The sequence below is a fragment of the Cetorhinus maximus genome, unplaced genomic scaffold (assembly GCF_964194155.1).
Source record: "Cetorhinus maximus unplaced genomic scaffold, sCetMax3.hap1.1 HAP1_SCAFFOLD_425, whole genome shotgun sequence".
In the NCBI taxonomy this organism is placed as follows: Eukaryota; Metazoa; Chordata; class Chondrichthyes; order Lamniformes; family Cetorhinidae; genus Cetorhinus; species Cetorhinus maximus.
Genome location: NW_027596370.1, coordinates 79,752 through 99,915, shown reverse-complemented (window position 1 = coordinate 99,915; position 20,164 = coordinate 79,752). Strand labels below are relative to the sequence as shown.

General features: G+C 43.2%; 1 protein-coding gene across 2 annotated transcripts in view; it reads left to right on the top strand.

The window, feature by feature from the left end:
* The window catches only part of LOC144673661 (F-box/WD repeat-containing protein 11), a 165,317-nt gene that overhangs the window by 119,808 nt on the left and 25,345 nt on the right, over positions 1 to 20,164 (top strand). For both annotated transcript variants that reach the window (XM_078535387.1, XM_078535386.1), the window contains 4 exons: positions 15,017 to 15,154; positions 16,355 to 16,473; positions 17,116 to 17,365; positions 18,867 to 18,985. In XM_078535387.1, coding sequence (XP_078391513.1) covers positions 15,017 to 15,154; positions 16,355 to 16,473; positions 17,116 to 17,365; positions 18,867 to 18,985 — 626 coding nt within the window. The remainder of the gene's footprint in view (positions 1 to 15,016; positions 15,155 to 16,354; positions 16,474 to 17,115; positions 17,366 to 18,866; positions 18,986 to 20,164) is intronic.

Genomic DNA, 20,164 nt, shown 5'->3' with positions numbered 1-20,164 from the left:
GAGATGATTTTTTTCTGAGGGCTGTGAGTCTTTGGAACTCTCTTCCTGAAAAGGCGGTGGAAGCAGAGTCTTTGAATATTTTTAAGGCAGAGGTGGATCGATTCTTGGTATGCAAGGGGTTGATAGGTTATCAGGGGTAGGCGGGATACAGATTTGAGGCTATTTTCAGATCAGCCATGATCTTATTAAATGGCGGAGCAGGCTCAAGGGGCCGAATGGCCTACTCCTCCTCCTTCGTATCAACCATTGACCTGGTGAGGTGATCTAGATTGGGAATCTGCTCTGACACCTTCAGACCTTTTATAACTTGAGCTGCCTTTGGCCGTCAGGAACTGTTCATTTTATATCACTGGCTGCAGAGAGCTCTGAAATTCACTTATGGACCTACCATCCACAGTACATTCTAGGTCATGCTGCCTCTCTTTGCAATCCCAAATATGGCAATTAATGTTGATCTGACTGGCCCAAGAACCTTCATTCCAGCCCACATTGATGATTCTGCTTTGTCTCAATGTAATACTGCAAAAGATTGACCTTGGCTAGTCAGAGCTCATTTCCCAACGGAGACTAGTCAGTGGCACACAACTGACTGCAATGTGGCACCAGATTGCTAATATTACAAGATTGGCAGATGTGAGGACCAAAGGATTCTGGCCATTTATCTGATTTTTATAGTGGACAGTCTGGTTTTCAGCTGCTCTGTCCACTGTGCAGTACTTGGATGCCTTATGTCCAGTATTTTTTATTTTGGGATCACTGACAATGCAGACGGTTGGTGCCTTGAACAGGATCATGTCCGTCTCTGTCTCTGACTGCCGTGCTGCAATGAAGCACCGGCAGGGCCTGTGCTTGTTCCTTTCCTCATTGTTATTTGCATGGTCATTGTTATTTAGTTGAGGGCTGCACACAGACTTGTGGCTGGGAGGCCAGTGATGACCATCTTTGATGATATCTTTTCCCCTACACTTGCAGCACTGCGGGTCTGGTGTTCGCTGTGCTTGGCCTCTGTCAGTGGCCACTTTAGGGAGTGGTTGGTATCCTATATAAATACACTATATTCTTCAATCAGAGAGTTACTTTCATCTAACTGGTGCTGTACCTGACCCCAGCTCCAATTCAGAGGTGTAAGAAAATGATCCTTTTACCCCAAGAAATAGCAGTAAAAGCCAAAAGGGGAAAGAAAATGTTTGGTTCTGCAAGCAGAGCTTCAGTCGTTAGTCAACTATGAGCCTAAAACCAAATTGGATTGGCAATCCAGATGTGATCTGCTCCCGGTCCATTGCTACTTGGTTGCTTTTTTTGAATGAGTCACATTTTACTGCTGTTAAATGTCAGAATTGGAACTGGTGAAATACCAGCCTCCAGTAACTTCTCAAGTCCATTCTATAACAAGTAAATGTTTCATTTTTAAAACATTATTGGGAGGACAGCTTAACATGCCAGGACAGTGTTCATGCCTCAGTGAGAAAATCCTGGGCTACCTCTGCTAGGTTAATGCCAAACCAGTGCCAAATGTTAATGCCAAACAAGTCAGTGGATCCAGAACAAAAAGAAACAAAAAATACACTTAGTCAGCATCTCGGAGGGAAAAGATAAGGTTGTGCTTTAGGTCATAAGTTTGACACCTAAAATATTGATCTCTCTCGTCTTGGGTGCTGACAAACCCTCTATTTGTTCCTGGCAATTTCCCAGCTTCTGTTTCAGGAACATAGGAAATAGGAGCAGGAGTAGGCCATTCAGCCCCTTGAGCCTGCTCCACCATTCAACTTGATAATGGCTGATCATTTACCTCAATGCCATTTTCCCGCACTATCCCTATATCCCGTTGGTGGTCATTATCCAGAAATCGTTCCATCTCTGTTTTGAACATACTCAATGACTGAGCTTCCACAGCCCTCTGGGGTAAAGAATTCCTAAAATTCACTGCTCTGGGAGTGAAGAAATTCCTCCTCATCTCAATCCTAAATAGCTTGCCCCTTGTTCTTAGACTGTGTCTCCTGGTTCTAGGACTGACCCCAACCATGCGCGCGCGCGCCCCCCCCCCCCCCCCCCCCCCCCCCCCCCCCCCCCCACCAAGCCAGGGGAAACATCCTTTCTGCATCTAGCCCCTTAAGAATTTTGTAAGTTTCAATTGGATCACCTCTCATTTTTCTAAATTCTAGAGGATGCAGGCCCAGTCTCCTGAATCTCTCCTCATTGGACAGTCCTGCCATCCCAGAAATTAGTCTGGTGAACTTCCACTGTGCTTGCTCTATGGCAAGTATATCCTTCCTTAGGTAAGGGGACCTAAACTGTCCACAATACTCCAGGTGTGGTCTCACCAAGGTTTTATACAATTGAAGCAAAACATCTTTACTCCTGTATTCAAATCCTCTTGTAGTAAAGGCCAAAATATCATTTGCCTTCCTAATTGCTCGCTGCACCTGCATGTTAGCTTTGTGACTTATGAACAAGGACACAACACTTCCCAATCTCACCATTTAAGAAATATTTTGCACCTCCGTTCCTCCTACTGAAGTGAGTAACCTCGCACTTATCCACATGATAATCCATCTGCCATGTTCTTGCCCACTCACTAAACCAGTCCAAATCTCCTTGAAGCCTCTTTTCATCCTCCTCATAACACAGTCCCAATTAGTTTTGTGTCATCAGAAAACTTGGAAGTATTGCATTTTCCCCCCACGTCCAAATCATTGATATATATTGTGAACAGCTGGTACCCAAGTACTGATCCTTGCGGTACCGCACTAGTCACAGTCTGCCAATAAGAGAATGACCCATTTATTCCTACTCTCTGTTTTCTGTCCGTTAACTGGTCCTCATTCCATGTTGGTCTCCCTCCTTTCTTAAAGAGTGGGGATTACATTTGCAACCCTCCAATCTCCAGGCACTTTTCCAGAATCTATAAAATTTTGAAAGATGGCCACCAGTATCCAGTATCTCGATAGCTGCCTCGTTCAACGCTCTGGGATGTAGATCATCGGGTCCTAGGGATTTGTCAACTTTCAATCCCATTAATTTCTCCAGTACTACTTTTTTACTAATGCTAGTTTCTTTCAGTTCCTCATTCTTGCTAGCTCCTTGGTTCTCTTGTGTTTCTCTGAGATTTTTTTGTGTGTCCGTCCGTGAAGACAGACACACAGGCCAGAATTTGGCGGGACTGGAAACCCCCACCCAAAGTCAATGGATCTTTTGCTGGTCCGTCAAATTTTCCGTCCCATCTGTGACGATTCCCGCTGCAGGTAGGACTGGCAAATCCCGGCCAAATTATTTGTTTAGTTTCTCTGCCACTTCTTTATTCCGCCTTATAAATTCTCCTTTCTCTGCCTGCAGTGGGCCCACATTTGTCTTTGCTAATCATTTCCCTTTTACATGCCTATAGGAGTTTTTGCAGTCCATTTTTGTTTTTTGCTAGTTTACATTCATATTCTATTTTCTCTCTATCGATTTCTTGGGCCTCCTTTGCTGAATTCCAAAATGCTCCCAATCCTCAGGCTTACCTACTTTTTATGACAATTTTACAAGCCGCCTCCTCTGATCTCTCACAATCTTTAACTTCCTTTGTTAGCCTTGGTTGACTCATTTTTCCTGATGGCTTTCTGTGCTATAAAAGAGTATATATTTGTGTAAACCATGTAATAGTTCTTTAAATACTAGCAACTGCCTGTCTACTGTTGTACCTTTTAGTGTGTTTTCTGAATCCACCAAGGCCAACTTGCCCCTCACACCTTTGTAGTTTGTTTGCATTTAAGACCCTAGTTTTAGATTGAACAACATTGTGTTCAAACGTGGTGTAAAATTCTATCATATTATGGCCAGTCTTCCCTAAGGTTTTTCTTTAACATAGAGACATAGACATAGAAACATAGAAACTAGGAGCAGGAGTAGGCCATTCAGCCCTGCAAGCCTGCTCCGCTATTCAGTATGATCATGGCTGATCGTCTATCTCAACGCCATATTCCCGCTTTCTCTCCATACCTCTTGATGCCCCTAATATCCAAAAATTTATCAATTTCTTTCTTGAATATACTCAGTGACCTGGCCTCCACAGCCTTCTGTGAGAGAGAATTCCAGAGGTTGACCACTCTCTGAGTGAAGAAAGTTTTTCCTCATCTCAGTCCTAAATGGCCTGCCCCGTATCCTGAGACTGTGGCCCCTGGTTCTAGACTCCCCCAACCAGGGGAAACATCCTCCCTGCATCCAGTTTGTCTATCCCTGTTAGAATTTTATACGTTTCAAACAGATCCCCTCTCATTCTTCTAAACTCTAGTGAATACAGGCCCAGTCGAACCAATCTCTCCTCACAAGATAGTCCTGCCATCCCCAGTATCAGCCTAGTGAACCTTCGCTGCGCTCCCTTGGTGGCAAGTATATCCTCTCCTCTTAGGTAGGGAGATCAAAACTGCATGCAATACTCCAGGCGTGGTCTCACCAAGGCCCTGTATAACTGCAAGAAGACATCCCTACTTCTGAATTCAAATCCTCTTGCAATGAAGGCCAACATACCATTTGCCTTCCTAATTGCTTGCTGCACCTGCCTATTTACTTTCATTGACTGGTGTACAAGGACACCCAGATCCCTTTGTACATCCATATTTCCCAATATATCACCATTTAAAAAATACTCTGCCTTTCTGTTCTTCACACCGAAGCGTATAATTTCACACTTATCTACTATATACTGCAGCTGCCATGTGTTTGCCCACAGACACAACTTGTCTAAATCACTCTGAAGCCTTCTTGCATCCCCTCACAACCCCACCCAGTTTTTGTGTCGTCAGCAAATTTGGGAATATTGCATTTGGTTCCCACATCCAAGTCATTTATATACAATGTGAATAGCTGGGACCCATACACTGATCCCTGCGGTACACCACTAGTCACCGTCTGCCACCTGGAAAAAGACCCATTTATTCCCACCTTCTGTTTTCGGTCTGTCAACCAATTCTCAACCCATGCCAGTATATTACCCCCAATCCCATGTGCTTTAATTTTGACCACTAGCCTCTTATGTGGGACCTTATCAAAAACCTTCTTGAAATCCAAATACACCACATCCACTGGTTCTCCCATATCTATTCTACTAGTTACACCCTCAAAAAAATTCCAGTAGATTAGTTAAGCATGATTTCCCTTTCATAAACCCATACTGATTTTGTCTAATCTGGTTAATGCTTCCCAAGTGTTCTTTTACCACATCTTTTATAATAGACTCTAGCATTTTCCCCACTACTGATGTTAGGCTAACTGCTCTGTAATTCTCCTTTCCCTCCTTTTTTAAATAGTGGGGTTACATTTGCCATCCTCCAATCTGTAGAAACTGCTCCAGAATCTATAGAATTTTGGAAGATGACCACTAATGCATCTAATATTTCCAGGGCCACTTCCTTTCATACTCTGGGGTGTAGATTATCAGGCCCTGGGGATTTTTCAGCCTTTAACCCCGTTAATTTTCCTAGCACCATTTTTTTTACTAATACTGCTTTTCTTCAATTCCTCCCCCTCACTAGACCCTTGGTCCACTAACATTTCTGGGAAATTATTTGTGTCCTCTTTTGTGAAGACAGAATCAAAATGTGTGTTCAATTCTTCTGCCATTTCTTTGTTTCCCATTATAATTTCCCCCATTTCTGACAGGAAGGGATCTACATTTGCCTTTGCTAACCTTTTTCTCTTCACATATTTATAGAAGCTTTTATAGTCGGTTTTTATGTTCTTTGCAAGTTTACTCTCGTACTCCATTTTCCCCTTCTTGGTCAACCTTTTTGTCCACTTTTGCTGAATTCTAAACTGCTCCCAATCCTCAGGCTTGCTGCTTTTTTGGGAAATTTTAGAAGTCTACTCTTTGTATCTAATAGTATCCCTAATTTATTTTGTAAGCCATGGTTGAGCTACCTTTCCCGTTTTACTTTTGCGCTAGACAGGAATGAATAATTGTTGTAATTCATGCATATGTTCCTTAAATATTAGCCATTGCCTATCCACTGTCAACCCTTTTAGTAGGGTTCCCCAATTCATCATTGCCAACTCGCACCTCATACCCTCGTTCCCTTTATTGAGATTGAGGACCCTTGTTTCGGATTCAACTTCTTCGCTCTCCATCCTAATGAACAATTCTATCATTTTATGGTAATTCTTCCCCAAGGGACCCCGCGCAACCAGATTGTTAATTAATCCTTTCTCATTGCACAATACCCAGTCTAGTATAGCCTGCTCTCTAGTTGGTTCCTCAACGTATTGGTCTAAAAAAACCATCACGTACACACTCCAGGAAATCCTCCTCCACAGTATTATTGCTAGTTTGGTTTGTCCAATCTGTATGTAGATTAAAGTCACCCATGATTACAGTTGTACCCTTATTGTATGTGTCTCTAATTTCCTGCTTAATGCCTTCCTTTACATCTCCATTATGTTTGGGGGCCTATAGACAATCCCCACCAATGTTTTCTGCCTCTTGGTGTTTCTTATCCCCACCCAAACAGATTCCACGTCATGATTTTCCAAACCAATATCCTTGCTCACTATTGCATTGAGTTCCTCCTATACTAGCAATGCTACTCCACCTCCTTTCCCTATTTGTCTGTCCTCCCTAAATATTGAATACCCCTAGATGTTCAGTTCCTATCCTTGGTCACCCTGCAGCCATGTCTCCGTAATTGCAACCATATAACCGTTTATATCTATTTGTGCTGTTAATTCATCTATCTTATTGCGAATGCTCCACGCATTAAGATACAATGCCTTTACTCTTGTCTTTTTAACCTTGTTAGTCGTCTTAGTTTTATTTGGCACTATATCCCCATTTGTTTTTCGTCCTTGTTTTTTCTGCCTTCCACTTTTGCTTTTTACTTTTCTGTCTTTCGTTTCTATCCTTGTTTCCCCCTCCTCTGTCTCCCTGCTCAGGTTTCCACCCCCTGCCATTCTAGTTTAAACCCTCCCCAATCGCACTAGCAAACACCACCCCCCCCACCGCCAAGGGCATTGGTCCCGGTCCTGCCCAGATGCAACCTGTATTGGTTGTACTGGTCCCACCTTCTCCAGAACCGGTCCCAGTGTCCCAGGAATCTGAATCCCTCCCCCCTACACTATTTCTTCAGCCACATATTCATCTGATATATCCTGTTATTTCTACTTTCACTAAGCACGTGGCACTGGTCATAATCCTGAGATTACTACCTTTGAGGTCCTACTTTTAATTTACGTCCTAACTCCCTATATTTAGCTTGTAGGACCTCATCCCTTTTTTAACAACAAGATTATTAATTAGTCTTCCCATTGCATAATACTAGATCTAAAATAGTCTGTTCGCAAGTAGGTTCCTCCACATACTGCACTAGAAAACTATCTCGTACACATTCCAAGAATTTGTCCTCCACAGTATTAGCGCTTATTAGATTTACCCAGTCTATATGTAGTTTGAAGCCTCCCATGATTAATGCATTACTTTTGTTACATGCACCTCTTTCCTGGTTTATACTGTGTCCTACATTATCTCTACTGTTTGCCTTATAAACAGCTGCCAATGTTGGCTGCCCTTTGCTGTTTTTTTTGTTCCACCCAAACATATTCTACATCTTGTTCTTTCGATCCAAGATCCTCTCTCACTAATGTATGGATCTCATCCCTTATTATCAGTGCTACCCCGCCTCCTTTTCCTTTTTGCCTGTCCTTTCTAAATGTCAAATATTCTTGAATAGTCAGTTCCCAGCCTTGGTCACCCTGCAGCCATGTCTCCGTAATGGCAAGTAGATCATTCCTGTGTACTTCTATTTGTGCCACCAGTTCACCTACCTTATTCCGAATGCTGCATGCATTCAGATAGAGTGCCTTTAATTCTGCCTTTTTAACATTATTCTGCATTTTGGCTCTATTTGATGCTGGCCTTTGTTTCTACTGCCTTTCTTCTTTCCCTTACTACTTTTCTGCTTCCCATTACCAGCTTTGTTTTTCTCCTATCTGAATTCCCTCTAGGGTTCCTATTCCCCTGACAAGCTAGTGTAAACCGTCCCCAAAAGCACCAGCAAAACTCCCCGCAAGGATATTCGGCCCAGTCCTGCTAAGGTATAACCTGTCCTCCTTGCCCAGATCCCACTAGTCCCAATGCCCGAGAAACCTAAAGAATTCCCTCTTATACTATTTCTCCAGTCATGTGTCATTTGTTCAATCCTCCTATTTCTGTACTCACTGGGATAATACTGAGATTATTGCCTTGGGGGTCCTGCTTTTCAATTTCTTTCCTAGCTCCCTAAATCTACTTTCAGGACCTCACCCTTCTTTCACACCTACATTGCTGGTACCAGTGTGGACCATGACCCCTGGCTGTTTAGCCCCCCCAAAAGAATGTCCTGCAACTGCTTAGTGACATCCTTGACCCTGGCACCAGGGAGTCAAGATACCATCCTGGAGTCACATCTACAGCCACAGAAATGCCCATCTGTTAGCCTAACTATGGAACCTGCTACCATTATTGCTCTTCCAGTCACCTTCCTCCCCACCTGTGCAGCTGAACCACCTGTGATGCTATGGACTTGGCTCTTGTTGCACTACCCTGAGGAATTATTGCCCTTACCAGTACCCAAAATGGAATATTGATTTCAGAGAGATGGACTTGGGGGACTCCTGCACTACCTTCCTGGTCCACCTAGACTGTCTGGCGATCATCCATTCCCCCTCTGCCTGCATGCTTCAAACCTGTGGTGTGACCACCTCCTCAAACGTGCTATCCACGTGGGTCTGAGTCCTGTGGATGCAACACAGCGACTTTAGCCGTCACTTGAGTTCTGAAATCTGGTGCTGGTGATACTTCCTGCACACATGTTCATCTAGGCCACGTGAAACATCCATGACTCCCCACATGTCACAGGATGAACATTCCATGTGGCTGAACTTCCCGGCCATGTCTTTACTTTATGGACTATTTATTATAAACTGGAGACTAGAAAATAAAATTACTGACCAGCTACTCTCAAATCAGCTCTTTCCCCTATGCCGACGTCACTTTTCAGGTCTATTCTTTTATCTCAAGTGATGAGAGCAATTTTAAATCAGATTGTGTTTTATTGAATTCACACTGACAGAACTGCTTTATTGCATAAAGCACAATTGTGTATCTGTTAAGAATGAAAGTGTTTTGCACTCTGTGCAACATAGTCAGTTGCACACTAAGGGCCTAATTCTTGTAATGCATTGTATTGTGTAAATAGCTGCTATTTATTTTGGACATCCTCCCTCCCCCTGATGCCTGTGCCCATAGTCTGCATGTTACCAGCCCCCACTTTCCACCCTCCATAAACTTGATCTCATGTAAAAAAAAAAAATCTCATCTTAAAAAAAAAAATCTGTTGCTCACATCCTAACTCACACCAAGTCCAGTTCACCCATTGCCCCTTTGGTTTTAAAAATTCTCATCCTTATGTTTAGACCTCTCAATGGCCTTGCCCCTCCAAATCTCTTTAACCGCCTCTTGCCTCTGCACTCCATCCATTCTGGCTTCTTGCCCATCTAGAAGATAGAGAAGCACTGGGGTAGCGTAATGGTAATTGTTTTGGACTGGTAATTTAGATCCGCTAGATTGATATTCCAGAGAAATGATTTCTCAATCCACCGTGGCAGCTGAGGGGATTTAAATTCAATTACTTTTGGAATAAAAAATCTAGTTTCAGTGGTGACGATTGTCATATAACCCATCTGGTTCTCTAATGCCCTTCAAGGAAGGTAATCTGGTCTCCTTACCTGGTCTGGTCTACATGTGAGTCCAGACACACAGCAATGTGGCAAACTCTCAACTGGCTTCTGAAATGGCCTAGCAAGCCACTCAGTTGCATCAAACAGTTACAGAAAAATCAAATCATAAGGCTGGATAAATCACTTTGCATCAACCTTGGCACCAGAAACTACAAAGGCACACTCTGCCCAGTCAACATCCTCCTCACTAATATCTGGGGTGTGTGCCAAAATTGGGAGAGCTATCCCACAGACTAGTCGAGCAACAGCCTGATATAGTCATGCTCACAGAATCATACTTTACAGACAAGGTCCCAGACACCACCATCACCACTCTGGTTATGTCCTGTTCCACGGACAGGACAGGCCCAACTGAGGTGGCGGCATAGTGGTATACAGTCGGGAGGGAGTTGCCCTGGGAATTCTCAACATTGACTGTGACCCCCATGACCCCATGAAGTCTCATTGCACCAGGTAAAATATAGGCAAAGAAACCTCTCGTTCATTACCACCTACCACCCTGCCTCCGGGTTGAACACTACTTGGAAGAAGTAGCAAGGGCACAGAATGTACTCTGGGTAGGGGAATTCAGTGCCCATCACAATAATGGTTTGGTAGCACCACGACTGACCAAGCTGACCAAGTCCTGAAGGACATAGCTTCCAGACTGGACCTGCAGCAGGTGATGAGAGAACCAACAAACGGAAAAACAGACTTGACCTCATCCCCAGCAATCTACCTGTCGCAGATGCACCTGTCAATGACAGTATTGATAGGAGTGACCGCTGCACAGTCCTTGAGACAAAGTTCTGTCTTCACACTGAGGATACTGTCCATCATGTTGTGTGGAACTACTGCCGTGCTAAATGGGATAGATTCAGAACCAATCTAGCAGCTCAAAACTGGGTATCCATTAGGATTGTCTTACCCACTGCATATTACCAAGGTATGTGTCATCAGTTTCCTTTGTTGGAAGATGGCCTTTTCTCGCATGTGTAGAGTCATCTGTTTTGCATTCTAATGTGGCTGTGGACCTGCATGGCTCTCCACAGTGCAGACAAAGATGAATCGTCTGATTTTGTTGGGTCTGCCCAGTCTTTCTAGCTTGCCTTTTGTCCTTAGCTGCCTGTATTCTTTGCTGTTCAAAGGAAACAACACCGCTACTTGAGACAGAACCACCTGGGGAGCATTCTAGTGCATTCTTTTCAGACATGCCACATTTCCTGAGGTTCACCTTCAAGGAGACCTTGAACCTTAATCTCCGTCTATCTCTAAGGTGGTGTCCAAGTTTAAGTTGTGAATACATGACTACCTTCGGGATTTTATCATTAGTCATCAGTACTACATGTCCCTTCCATCTGAGCTGGGCTCCAATGATGAGTGCTTCAATTCCAGACATTTCTGCTCTTTGAATTACCTCAGAGTTGGGCACTTTGTCCTTCCATTTGATTCCATGATGTTGCATTGCTTAATATGTCTGGAGTAGTTAGCCCACGTTTCACAGGCATATAGGAGGGTAGATGTTACCACAGCTTTGTACACAGCAGGTTTTGTTGTAAGTTTGATACCTCGTTTCCTCAACAGTCTTTTGTGTAAACAGGCAAATGCTGAGCCTACTCTGGCAATTCTCACCTTGCTGTCAGTGCAGCCCATTCTGGAGACTGCTTCCGAGATAGGTGAAGCTATCCGTTCTGGTGAAGAGTCATACGGACTCGAGACATTAACTGTATTCCTCCCCGCAGATGCTGTCAGACCTGCTGAGTTTTTCCAGGTATTTTTGTTTTTGTTTCGGATTTCCAGCATCTGCAGTTTTTTGCTTTTAAAAGAACAGTCCATGATCTTTTGAAGATCGTGCTCACAGTGTGACACAAAGGCACGGTCATCAGCAAACAGCAGCTTCAGTATCATCATCTCTGATACCGTAAGGACTTCAGTCATCTCACGCTGAAGAGATTGCCACCTGTTCTGAGTTCGATGTATATTCCATCAACATTTCCACCAAGCGCCTCAGAAACATGGCAGCAAAGAATATACTGAAAAGCACAGGGTCAGTGAGATACCCCTACCTTCATACCACTTGTTACGTTCAGTGAAGTCGGCACAGTCAATGACTCTGGCCATCATTCCATCGTCAAACTGCTGTATCAGATTAAGACATCTAAGTTTGGCCAAGACTTTCCACAAGACCTCTATATTTATTGTGTCAAAGCCTTCGTCAGGTCAACAAAGGCAAAGAAGAGTCCTGTGTGCTGATTATGGCATTTCTCGTATTTGCCGAAGGGTGAAGATTATGTTACAAGTGCCTCTGCCTTTCCTGAACCCAGTTTGACTTTCTGGCACTACATGTTCTGCCAAATGGCTGACCAGTTTGTTGAGTAGAACTTTTGCTTGAATCTTAGCAGCTATCACAAAGTGATATTCCTCTGTGGTTGTCACACACCAAATGTTGTCCTTTTCAAGTACAAGTGAATAACCTGGAACTTCTGAGGAATGGTTAGTTGATCCCACTTTGTGAGAGTTTGATGGCTAGTTGGGGTCCCCTAGATTTGAAAATTTCTCCTGGGATCTTGTCCAAGTCTGGAGCTTTCCTTGAGGGTAGGGATCTGAAGGATTTATCAGCCTCCACAACAGAGGGTTTGTTGTCCAGGTTTTCACATTTGGGCCAGTGTGGAAGCTTGTCTATCTACCCCATTTACAGTGGATGGGTGATTCAACATCCCTAAAGTGCTCAGCACAATGCTCTTTGATAACTGTTTGTCAGGAGAGATTCCCTGTCAGTGCTGAGAACAGGTGAGTAGCTGCATGGGGGAAGACTGTGCACAGGGCTTTGTAGAAAGTCCTCGTCATGCTGATCAGCATAGACTTGAAACACTCAGGCTTGTTTGGCCCACGAAGCATCTTGCATCCTACACAGCTTCTGTTGCAGGTTTCATTTCCTCTGCTGGATGATTTCTTAGCAGATTTCTTTGTTTCTCTGCCATGCTGCATATGCTGCACTTTTCTCCTGTAGCAATTCCTTCATTTTGATCATTGGTTTCTTCTCTGTGTTCCCAGGACATCATTGGCAGCTTCCAGAGCTGCTGATTTGAAGGTTGACCATGCCCCTTCAACATCATCACTTGGATTTTCTTGAGAGGGCAGCTGTTCCTCAAATCTGAATGGTTGACAGTGAGCACTGTGCAGATACCAGTTTCTGCACATCTAGCTTTCTTGGGGGTCTGGTGCATACTGTTCTTCTCAGCACGATAGTAAATTTCACCTTGGAGTGTAACATCCTGTGGTCTGTAGAGCACTCCACTCCTCTCATAACCCTGCTAATCGTCTTTTTATGTTGCACTGCCAGGTGGTGATAAAGTCAGTCTGATGCCAGTGTTTAGCTCTTGTATACATCTGAGTGTTGTTTGCACTTTACCTGTGGCACTGACCCTCACACACTAGGACCGGATACTCCCCTCTCAGTGTATAGAGATACTGCGTAGTGTAGTACTGATCCTGACGCACCTGGACCGAACACTCTCTTTCCCCAGTGAAGGTGGCAGAAGGGAGGTACCATCCAACTCAACAGGAAGAGAGGAATCTGAGTAGATGTCAAAAATGGGTTGAATTTAATTCTTAAAATAAAAACAAAGAGCTGCATAGTTGGCTTTCGTACTATCACCCGATAGCCATGGTTTCACCCTATCCACTCGTTTGTATCCAGCTGGCTTTGCTCCTATAGGAATAGGTACAGAATTCTTCACAAAATTAAATCCAATGTTGGATTTTGTGATTCCTGGCATGGCTAATGTTGGGTAGCTGGGTCATATTAAGCTTCAAGGCACAGATAAATTAATGCCAAGCTGTTTTATAAACCGCTGCAGACTTCAGTGCTTACAATGGTCATGTTGTGATTTGTTTGTTGGGTGCAGTGCAGATCATTCTGCTTTGTTGAGCCAATAAACCAAACATGTGAGCAGGATCCAGAACAGGTTGCCCCACTTTGAACCTGTTTTGTGTGATTTCTGAAGTTCTGCGGGGACTGGAGATTGGTGTTGATAAAACCATGTTACTTACCAATGTGGTGGTGATGTTGAGGCATTGATGATTGGCTGAAGCATGTGGATGCTTTGGTAAAGTGTACTGGTGAGGATGTAGAATTTCCATTTAAAAGGAAATACCCAGCAATGCAACGAGAGATTCTGCCCTTTTTAAGAACAGTGTCATTTTAGTTGAACTTGCAAGGTACAATGGTGTGAGTGATTTGAGGTGGCCATGAGCTATCATGTATCAGTAAGACTGTAGACTAATTGCATCCAGTGGCAGCACTGGACTCCATCTACATGCAGCGACTAAAATTCAGAGCTTCACTCATCATTCTTGTCTGTGTTCCTGGCGAAAAAAAAGCCTTATTTACACCAATGAGGGCTTATTTACGCACGCAGGAGCCTGTGTTCTTGAGTTTGGGATTACCTGCCAGGCCAATGACACTCATCAACTAATTGTGATGTTTGACATAATGGTAATGATGTTGGGTACTTTGCTCTGAAAGGAGGAACCTTCCACACTATTGAGCCTAAATGTTCAGGCTACATCTGATGGGTTTCTATGCTTCTCGAGCAAGACTTCACAAGATACTGAAAATACTATAATTAAAGAGAAGAATGTGCAAAGTGTTTAAAAAAAAAAAAAATCCTACTGGAAAGACATTCTTGCATAAGTTAGACTGAACTGTTGCATGAAGCAGTCTTATACAGATATGAAGTTTTATAGATGGGTGGAACAAATTTCAAATTCAAACTTCAGATCTCCAAATGGAACTCAAGTGAAATAACAAGGTTTATGATGTGCCATGGGACTACTTTTGTGTTTTAACCATGCATTTGAAACCTGCACCTTGTGAAGTTGGATGTTAATGCCTTGGCGCTGCCCTTTTTCCTGCCAATTTTCACTTCTTCAGTGAATAAGCAGCCAGATTAATTAATTTATTTCCCAATCTGTTAAGCAGCATGCATTCCCGTTTCAAGCAGTCCATTTCTGAACCAGCAATGACACAAATGGCCAATATCCAATTAGGGCACACATCTTCAATTGCCACGGTAACCCAGCAGTCAGTTGTTTATAAGGCCATCATTGATAAAGAAGTAATGGATTCACCCAGATTTAAAAATGGCCATTTTTATATCGCACTTTGCTGACTATTGAAAATCATATGAACCACAGAAATCACTCATTTTAGCATAATTACCAATGCTTTTCCAACATTGATCCTGAGTAGTTTATGCTGATTTTGTTCACTCATTGTTTCTCTCTACAGACCATAGAATCCAACTGGAGGTGTGGGCGACACAACCTTCAAAGAATCCAGTGTCGGTCAGAGAATAGCAAAGGAGTTTACTGTCTACAATATGACGACGAGAAAATAATCAGTGGTCTGAGAGATAACTCAATCAAAGTAAGTAATGAAAGTGACAGAATTACCTGTTTCACCATTGAGTTCTCTTGTATTGCAGAATGGTGACTCCCCACCTACAAAATGGTGTGCTTGGTTCAGAATTTTCTAAATGTAATTTGTATATAAATGTTAATAAAATGCAATATGTTATTTTGTTTTCCCCTGCATGTGCTGCACATGAACACTGTCATATACTGTCTTCATTGTGGACTTTTAATTTCATTTCAGTTGCTCACTTGAGTTGTTTTAATTGCCTGGTGTATTGAGGTGATAGGGTTTGAGTTTTAGTATAAGTCCAATTGGTTTGCACTGTGCTGTTGAAGTTTGCCCAAAGGCCAGAATCTCTTGGATGGAGATAGGGGTGGATAAGAAAAGTTATGATGGAGAGATTAGAAGCTGGAGGTGAGAGAAGGAGCATTGAGAATGCTGGATATTGGAATACTGACACATACATGCTGAAGAATTCACGCACATGCTCACACTAGAGTTGCCAATTCTGGCTGTATCAAATTCTGGAAGGTTTCATCACAAGACTTTCCTGCAATTATTCTGTCGTTGATCACATGACATGTGGATCCTTGTGGCAGTCAGTAATGGTGGTTTTGGTACTCAGTCTAGAAACTGTTCCCTGCGCTGTCTGTTTGTTTTTAACTGTGTGTGGGCCTCCTGGGTTTGTGTGGCTCTGCTGTGTGCCTGAAATGTTCCTATGATTTTTCCCCCAGACTGCTGAGTGTTCAGGAGATTAGCCTTTCATTCTGGGAGACTTGGACAATCAGGGAGGACCCAAACCTATGCCCTGGGGTCACTAGGCAGTGATGAAGAATAACACCCCGAGTCATTGTTCCCCTAACCTGGAATGCTGAAGCCAATTATATTACTGGATGGGATCAGTTAACTCAGCAATAAACTTAATCATTCTTAACCTGCTCAGGAATAAATTCTGAGTTGTTGGTGGAGCTGATGGTTTTGTCTGGAGGAGAATATCTTAAGCTGGATAAGGTCAGATGGAAGCAATTTGAGATGGAGTTAAGAGTATGGGTGTATCATTAAAACAAGTCGATTTGTGTGATTGTTTTTCTGTTCCCTTTTAGTGTATGGATGGAAAAATAAGTTCAATAGCCACAAGAGCTTTTGTTGTGCTGCAAGAACAGTAGTAAAGAGGATAGGTCAACTCATTTTGGTTTTGTTTGTCTGCTGTAGATTTGGGACAAACAGTCGCTGGAGTGTTTGAAGATACTAACGGGTCACACAGGCTCTGTGCTGTGTCTGCAGTATGATGAGCGAGTCATTGTTACTGGGTCTTCAGACTCTACTGTAAGGTAAGATACAGGAACCCAGTGGCCAATTAAGGAGGTACCATCCTGACAACTAAATGTTTGGTGACCAAGAAACTACCACTGACTGTCTTAAAAACCCATCTAGTTCACTAATGTTCTTTAGGGAAGGAAATCTGCCATCCTTACATGGCCTACATGTGGCTTCAGATCCACAGTAATGTGGTTGACTCTTAACTGCCGTCTGAAATGGCTGAGCAAACCACTCAGCTCAAGGGCAATCAGGGATGTGCAACAAATGCTGGTCTTGCCATCAGCGCCCACATCCCATGAAGGAATAAAAGAGAAAAAAGCTCGGCCCGCATGATTCTGTTCCTCTTGCTAAATGACTAAGAAGTAGGGTAAGTGCACTGGGCTGAAAGGTGATCCCCTTCTCAATGTCAACCCTTACTGCGTAGCCTACCACATGAAGAATGGCCACTGAGAGGAGATAACTGACCGAACAGGCGGTGTCGGTGGAAGTGTATACCATCAGGAGAAGGTGCTTTCTATAGAAGCAGAGGAAAAATCTTGATGTATTGATTTTGTTCGTTTAGACTTTTTCATGATTCAGTCCAGTGTTAGAGTATGCCCATTGTGAAATTGTAATTCAGTGACAGCCCTTAACTAGATTGATTTATTTCCTAGGGTCTGGGATGTTAATACGGCAGAGGTTTTGAACACGCTAATTCATCACAATGAGGCAGTGTTGCACCTTCGTTTCAGTAATGGACTGATGGTCACATGCTCAAAGGACAGATCTATAGCTGTGTGGGACATGGCCTCTCCGACTGACATCACTCTGCGGAGGGTGTTAGTTGGCCATCGGGCAGCAGTCAATGTGGTAGACTTCGATGACAAATACATTGTATCAGCGTCAGGTGACCGAACTATTAAAGTGAGTTTAAATTTTCTCCTATCTCCCACTCTGTTTCAATCTCTCTCTCTCATCTGTTTGTAAGTGTGTACTTCTCACGGTATTTGTGTGTCTGCTCTATCTGGCCTCTGTGTCCCCACCATTCCTCTCCAGCTTGGAGCATTTACCACGGAATGAACTTTATTTCAGCTCTGAAAGAGGACCTACACTCCAAACATCAACTGTTTCCTCCAACAATCCTGCCTGATCTTCTGTGTTTCCAGCCCTTTGTTTTTGATCCTGTTTCACATTTCCAACATCTGCAGTTTTTGCTTTTATTCCTGTAGTGCATGTTTACTGCATCACTCTGCTTTTGTGTGTGTAAATGCATGACTAATGTTCATGCTTTAAATAGCTAGTCTTCTGTGAAAAGAAGCCTGGATCCTTTACCACTTATAATTTATTCTATTTTTATCCCCAGGTTGCCCTCTAATTATATTTTCCCCTTGCCTGCCTGACCTGATGCAAGGTTGGTTATACAGCCGCTGCCAGGATTTCTGCCGGTGCCCCTTGCAGACATTAACTCAGCCGGACAACATGCAATTCTCCCTACCCACTCCTGGTTGTGCAGAACTGTCCTTGGTACCTCTCTGGCTCAATCTGACTCAGATCAGGGGCTGAGCAGTGTGAGACTGAAACCTGTGCCCTTTCGTGCCCTGGAGACCCACTAATGCCCTTTGCTTAGGGTGCCTCGACTTTTTGTCTAGATTTACTTGCTGCAGAATGCTGTTTAAATGACATGAGGCACGTATTTGTTGCAATGAAAAGGGCCCTTCTCAAAATGTTTCTTTCTGATACTGATTGATCTGTTGATTATTTGCAACATCTTTTTCATATTTCCTGTGGGTTTCCTTTAATCTCTCTGGAGTGTTTGAACTGTAAAGCAGCAAAACATATAGATTCTGATCACATATTCGGTATTCATTGTACATTTAGTATCCCGAGCTTCCCAGCCTTCCATGGCTTTGTGTTGTATTCTCCAGTTTTGTCCCTCTTTATCTCCTCTGATAGAGTGGCCTTAGCAACATCTGCCCTCTGATACCTCCGCAAATAGTGATACTTTGAGTAACGGTTGTCAGTGAATGTTGGCAAGCTATGGGATGATATGGCGTGTCACTGGCAAACTCCTTTCCACTAGGAGGCTCTTGATTGCAATGCGGACTGGGTCTCTTTGCTGCATTTTCCTTCCCTCTCCCCAGCCTAGCAGAGTGGAGGCCAATTGTAGCACCCTTATGCTGAGGCAGTTTAAATTAATTTTAACAGCCCAAACTGGGGATCAAGGCAGTGTGTGAGGTCCATGTAGCTTAATAATACATTGGGCAGAGCCTTTTTCCTAGTTGTTTTTCGCGGCGTCTTTATGTTCAGTAGCTTGGGGCTTTGGCTGCTATTTTGATCAGATGTGAGCCTTGTGGTGGAAAGTAGAGACTTTTTTTTTTGAAGTTTGTTTCTTGATGTGAGACATCTTTTGTGTTTATCCCTGTAGGTGTGGAGCACAAGCACTTGTGAATTTGTACGTACTTTGAATGGCCATAAACGTGGAATAGCGTGCCTTCAGTATCGAGACCGACTGGTTGTCAGCGGCTCCTCAGACAACACTATCAGGTCGAGTCTATGTGCTGTTGAATCTCTGCTATATCAGTATATAATGATTAACACATTACAAGGCTTTAGGGATAAAACAGACAGTGGGACCATTTGGATAACTTTAAAAGAGCTGGCACAGGCACAGTGGGCCAAATGTCTGGTGTCAGGTCCTGTACCGCTCAAGGTATGGAATAATAACCACATAACCATTTATCATACCCCCACTCTATCCAATAGACTGGCCACTTTGTAAAAACGGATTTGTCGTTGTGTAATATTTCTGGTAGTTTTGTAATATGCTGAAACTATTAATTAAGAATCTAATGCAGTTATCTGATCTCTTCTCTCCATCCAGACCTGTATTGAGGTAACACTCCACCAGGCACTTGGCATCCCCTGGTGTCTTGTTGAGATAATCATTCTTCATTTGGGAGCTTAAGACCCAATACTGCTGATCTGTTTATTCAAGGAAGGCATCACATTTGAGCCAACTGCTCTCCCCTTCCTGGCATCCACACATGAAGGTTATTGGTTAACGATTAGGTACCTTGGCTGTGGGAAAGTGCCCAGCCTCTACTTGGCAGTTTCCTGTAGTCATGTCACTCTGATTCAACTTGTCCGATCCATTGTGGTTGTCGTGCTTAAGAAATGGTGAGTAAGAATTATGGAGAATGGGTGAGGGGAAAATCAGTGTTTGAGGGGAAGGAAGTGTTTAGATAATGAGGAGCGGTTATGTAAATTGGGCAAGTCAGTGAAAAAGAGATTGGGAATTAATATGATTGATGTTTTGAGAATTGTAGTAGGACTAGATAATGTAGGCAAAGTTGAGCTGTTTTATCTTAGAAATGGGACAAGGATTGCATTTCAAGGGAGGCAAATTCAAAACTAATTTGCAGAAATGTTGGCGGTATTTTCAGCCCTGCCCCCGCCGGCATTGCTCTGTCCCGTCAAATGGTCAATGGACTTTTGGCTGGGCTGCTGAATCTCCCACAGTGGGCCCTGCTACAACAGCGGCGGGAAATCTCGGTCATTACTTCACTAAATGAGTTTTCAATTGTAAAACAGATTCCCTAGAAAGATATTGGAAGCTTTTAGCATTTTAATGAATTAATATGTATTAGATTTATTTCATAAAATAACATTTTGTGATATGGGTAGTTTGAGATAGGATGTGGTTAAATTTAGTGTGCTTGGGAG